We start from the raw sequence: 3,704 nt of genomic DNA on the forward strand, positions 1-3,704 counted from the left end.
TGCCAGGTCATAAATGCTACATTTCACAAATTTTCGCCTTTGTAACTGCAAGTACAGTCCAGTCAAAAATATGGTTTTTAATACGAACTTCATGTACTTGAACTCTATTCCACATTGAAGCAACAGTCCAGCCTGGAATTTATTTTGTAATACTAAACATTATGGAACCGAAATTTTACATTATATCAAAGAATTGTTTCTAAAATGACAAAAATATGACCTTATTTCAAAATTATGCCAAAATATGCTGTAAAACCAAAAAAACTCTAAAATATGCATTTATATGCACAATAAAAACGACATAATTTCAATAAGAATGACTGGAAACATGCATAATTACATTTAAAAATAGGAATAAACCCTAGGAAAAAAATATGACATGTCATAGAAATCCGGGCCCTATTGATAATATACAAATGGATACAAAATCGAAAGTTTTTACAACTACAGTGGCTGTCTTGATATATTAAAATTTTTTATTTTTGTTAGTTAAGTTAGAATTTATAAACCAAATAGGTTCGAGTCCTCTTTCTTATTACTTCTCTTGATGGTGGCCAAACGTGTACTGCCTGTCGTTCTTGAGAAGAAGGTTCTTTGATGTTGTCCTGTGGTTGTTCGTGGCGCGCTGTATTGTCGTAGTTGTAAAAACTCTGGATTTTGTATCCATTTGTATATTATCAACATTGTATGTATATTTTAATGCTCAGAACATCTATCGTAATAGTAGTTTCCCAACTGTATTGATGATCAAGTCAAGGAGGATGAGATGGGCAGGGCATGTAGCACGAGTGGGGAGAGGAGGAATGCATATAGGATATTGGTGGGAAAGCCAGAAGGAAAGAGACCACTGGAAAGACCAAGATGTAGGAGGGTGGACAATATTAAAATGAACCAAAACATGTAAGGGCATGAAGAATTGAAATAAGAAAAATCTTCACCAGTCACACTGGATGGAACTGTTTTATCTTTTTATAATGCAGAAAAATACCTACAGGGTCATGTCTTATGTTATTTGGAAAAACATGTCCCAATTTTTCAGTCCCCCCCCCCAATCTTGTGGTGTTAAGAATTCAATCAGTATCACACTCACAAGTCTGGCAGTGGTATCCTGTCAACCGGAGGAGCATTGGGATCAGACTTGGTCTTCTTGGAGAACAGTGGATCCTTCTTGGGTTTCTTTTTCTTAGGCTTATCTGTTCCATCACCTTCAGCATCATCCTCCTCCTCTACGGGAAGGTACTGGATGTCAGGCTCTTTCGGCAGCCCATAGTACACCTTGGCCTTATTATCTGTAGGTAGGATGCATCAAAAGCACATCCAAAAACATAAAACATTTTTGGAATAATGATACATCAGAAAGCGTTAAAATCATATTTTTCTTTAATGACTGACTGCCTTTGGCATTTCATGTATGGGAAAATATTTGCTTGCAAACTGGGTTAATAATTGTAAACAATGATGGGTAGTTCAAAAACAGACAACATGATCACCCCAGCAAATGTTTCAAATAGATGTATACAAAAGAATTTCAAACTTGATTCAGTGTGAAATCCCTGTTTAATAAATTTGTGGGAAAATGGATTCTTACATTAAATTGGCATTATACAAAATTATATTAAAAACTGTTTACTTTCTCATAGTACTTACCATATATAATCATAATAAAATAATTTCTTCAAACAAGATATTAAAGAAACTATTTCTTTACATATAATTACAATTATGTAATCAGTAACATAGTTTATTTCTAAAATAATTGACATATGAAGTAAATAATGGAAGAATCACAGTTGGGATTCAAAGCAGTGATGCCACAGCTTTGGTGCATGTTCAAGACATGTCGTCACTCACCAAAAATTTTGTTTCCATAATAATAAACATTGGCAGATGGAAAACATGAGTATCAACTGATGTTTCAATCAGAACTGCACTAAATCAATATATAGGTTCTACAAGCTCAAAAGTTTCTTACATTAAATGCAGCTTATTTACTAAATAAAAATAATAAAATAGGGGAAAATAATACACTGTTTATACAGACCTACAGCTGGGACCAAAAATTATGTTCACTAAGTATCGGGTTTCACTAAATGCAGGGAGTAGTATCTCTGGTAATGATAACAAAAATGTTCTATGAGAACAGTGTCCAATGAGAGATGTCAGCCAGTATGTCATCCTTCTACACTGAAGAAGCTGGAAACGGGTTCCTCTTAAACACTGACCATTACCTACCAGATTATCTCATGCCATATTTGCCAAAGACTACAATGTAATATGTCAAAAAAACTTTGCGAACTGTAATGAAGAAACGCATTTTGCAAAGTAAAAGCATTCTGTGACTGTCACAGACATTAATTTCTGCCACCAATCTGTCCACAAGTACACTCACCTTGTCGAGTAGCCTCCCCCACCAGAGCACCCGCAGTGGCTTCTATTTGCTGCTTGTTGCGAGCAACACCCTCATACATATCAAAGTATAAGTGCTCCTGGATGATGTTAAGGACCACACTGTGCTTCTTCTCCTGCAGGTGTCTCTTTAGGATGGACAGTGTGTCCCTTGACATGCGGATGATAAACTCACTTGACCTAAAGCACAATACACTGTTACCTATGAATGGTGGGTCACATCTCTCTGCTGTGTATGCAACATATGTCAGTCAAACCAGTTGATCTGGATATATGTATGCAACAGCAAAACTAAGATCCTTGCAACGCATTTGCATGCAATGTGGCAGATAAACCATAATCTCGGTCAAAAATTAAGCAAATATAGCCTAGTGATGACCTGGGCATACAGTGTTCATTAGAGGAAAGTAAATAACTATGTGTAAACGCCTATTCTTGCTGTTTTGTTGTGGTATTTGTGCCTGCTTTGTTGAGTAGACAAGAGTGACACATGGAGAATTTGTAAATAATGCAGCACCATTTCTTCATCAATGGCTTTTAGCCCTTTCCTCTTTAAAGTTCTTTATTTCCACTGGCATTGAAAATCCCAGTACACATAACTACACAGAATATGGTAACAGGATTCTAACAGTGACCTCCGAAATCACAGGGAATCCTTCCTTTAGTGACAGCCAAGACTGGACCAATGAGAGTTCACGATTTTCTACATAAGGGCTCTATCTGCCTTCAGATCTATTAGTTCGTCTTGAGTTACAAAGGGAGAAATGTTTCAAGAACATTGAACAGGTCATGAGACGAGATGAAATCTTCCACACTTTTCAGAACAGTGTTAAATCTTCTGCTGCAGTGCATTTCATTGTAATTTAATGATATATATATATATACACACATACACACATATACATATACAAGGGTAATTCCAAAAGTAAGATCTCCTGTGTTTGAAAATATAAAATAAACATTTATTTTCAATTTTGGATACATCAGTTGAATCTTGAACATGTACTCATTTACTCATTTCTCTACATAATCGCCATTTCGGTCGATGCATTTTTGTCAGGGCAGCGGCAGTTTTTGTATGCCCATGTCATACCAGTTCACCTCCATGCTGTTCAGGAAACTTCGAACCTCAGCTTTCACCTCACTGTCGTTGTTGAAGCGCTTTCCAGACAAATGTTCTTTCAACTTTGGAAAGAGATGGTAGTCACTGGGCGCCAAGTCCGGACTATAGGGTGGATGGGTGATGATGTTCCATCCAAACTGTTGCAGTTGAGCGATGGTTTGTCGGGCAGCATGGG

The 3,704-nt window shown here is 36.6% G+C and overlaps 1 protein-coding gene across 1 annotated transcript in view; it reads right to left on the reverse strand.

The window, feature by feature from the left end:
• LOC111873143 (transcription initiation factor TFIID subunit 5) overlaps positions 1-3,704 on the reverse strand; it is an 84,918-nt gene that overhangs the window by 39,015 nt on the left and 42,199 nt on the right. The window contains exons 4-5 of the mRNA XM_023867591.2: positions 2,390-2,586; positions 1,091-1,289 (exon numbers count right to left, since the gene is read on the reverse strand). Coding sequence (XP_023723359.2) covers positions 1,091-1,289; positions 2,390-2,586 — 396 coding nt within the window. The remainder of the gene's footprint in view (positions 1-1,090; positions 1,290-2,389; positions 2,587-3,704) is intronic.

This window comes from Cryptotermes secundus, unplaced genomic scaffold (assembly GCF_002891405.2).
Source record: "Cryptotermes secundus unplaced genomic scaffold, Csec_1.0 scaffold259, whole genome shotgun sequence".
NCBI lineage: Eukaryota > Metazoa > Arthropoda > Insecta > Blattodea > Kalotermitidae > Cryptotermes > Cryptotermes secundus.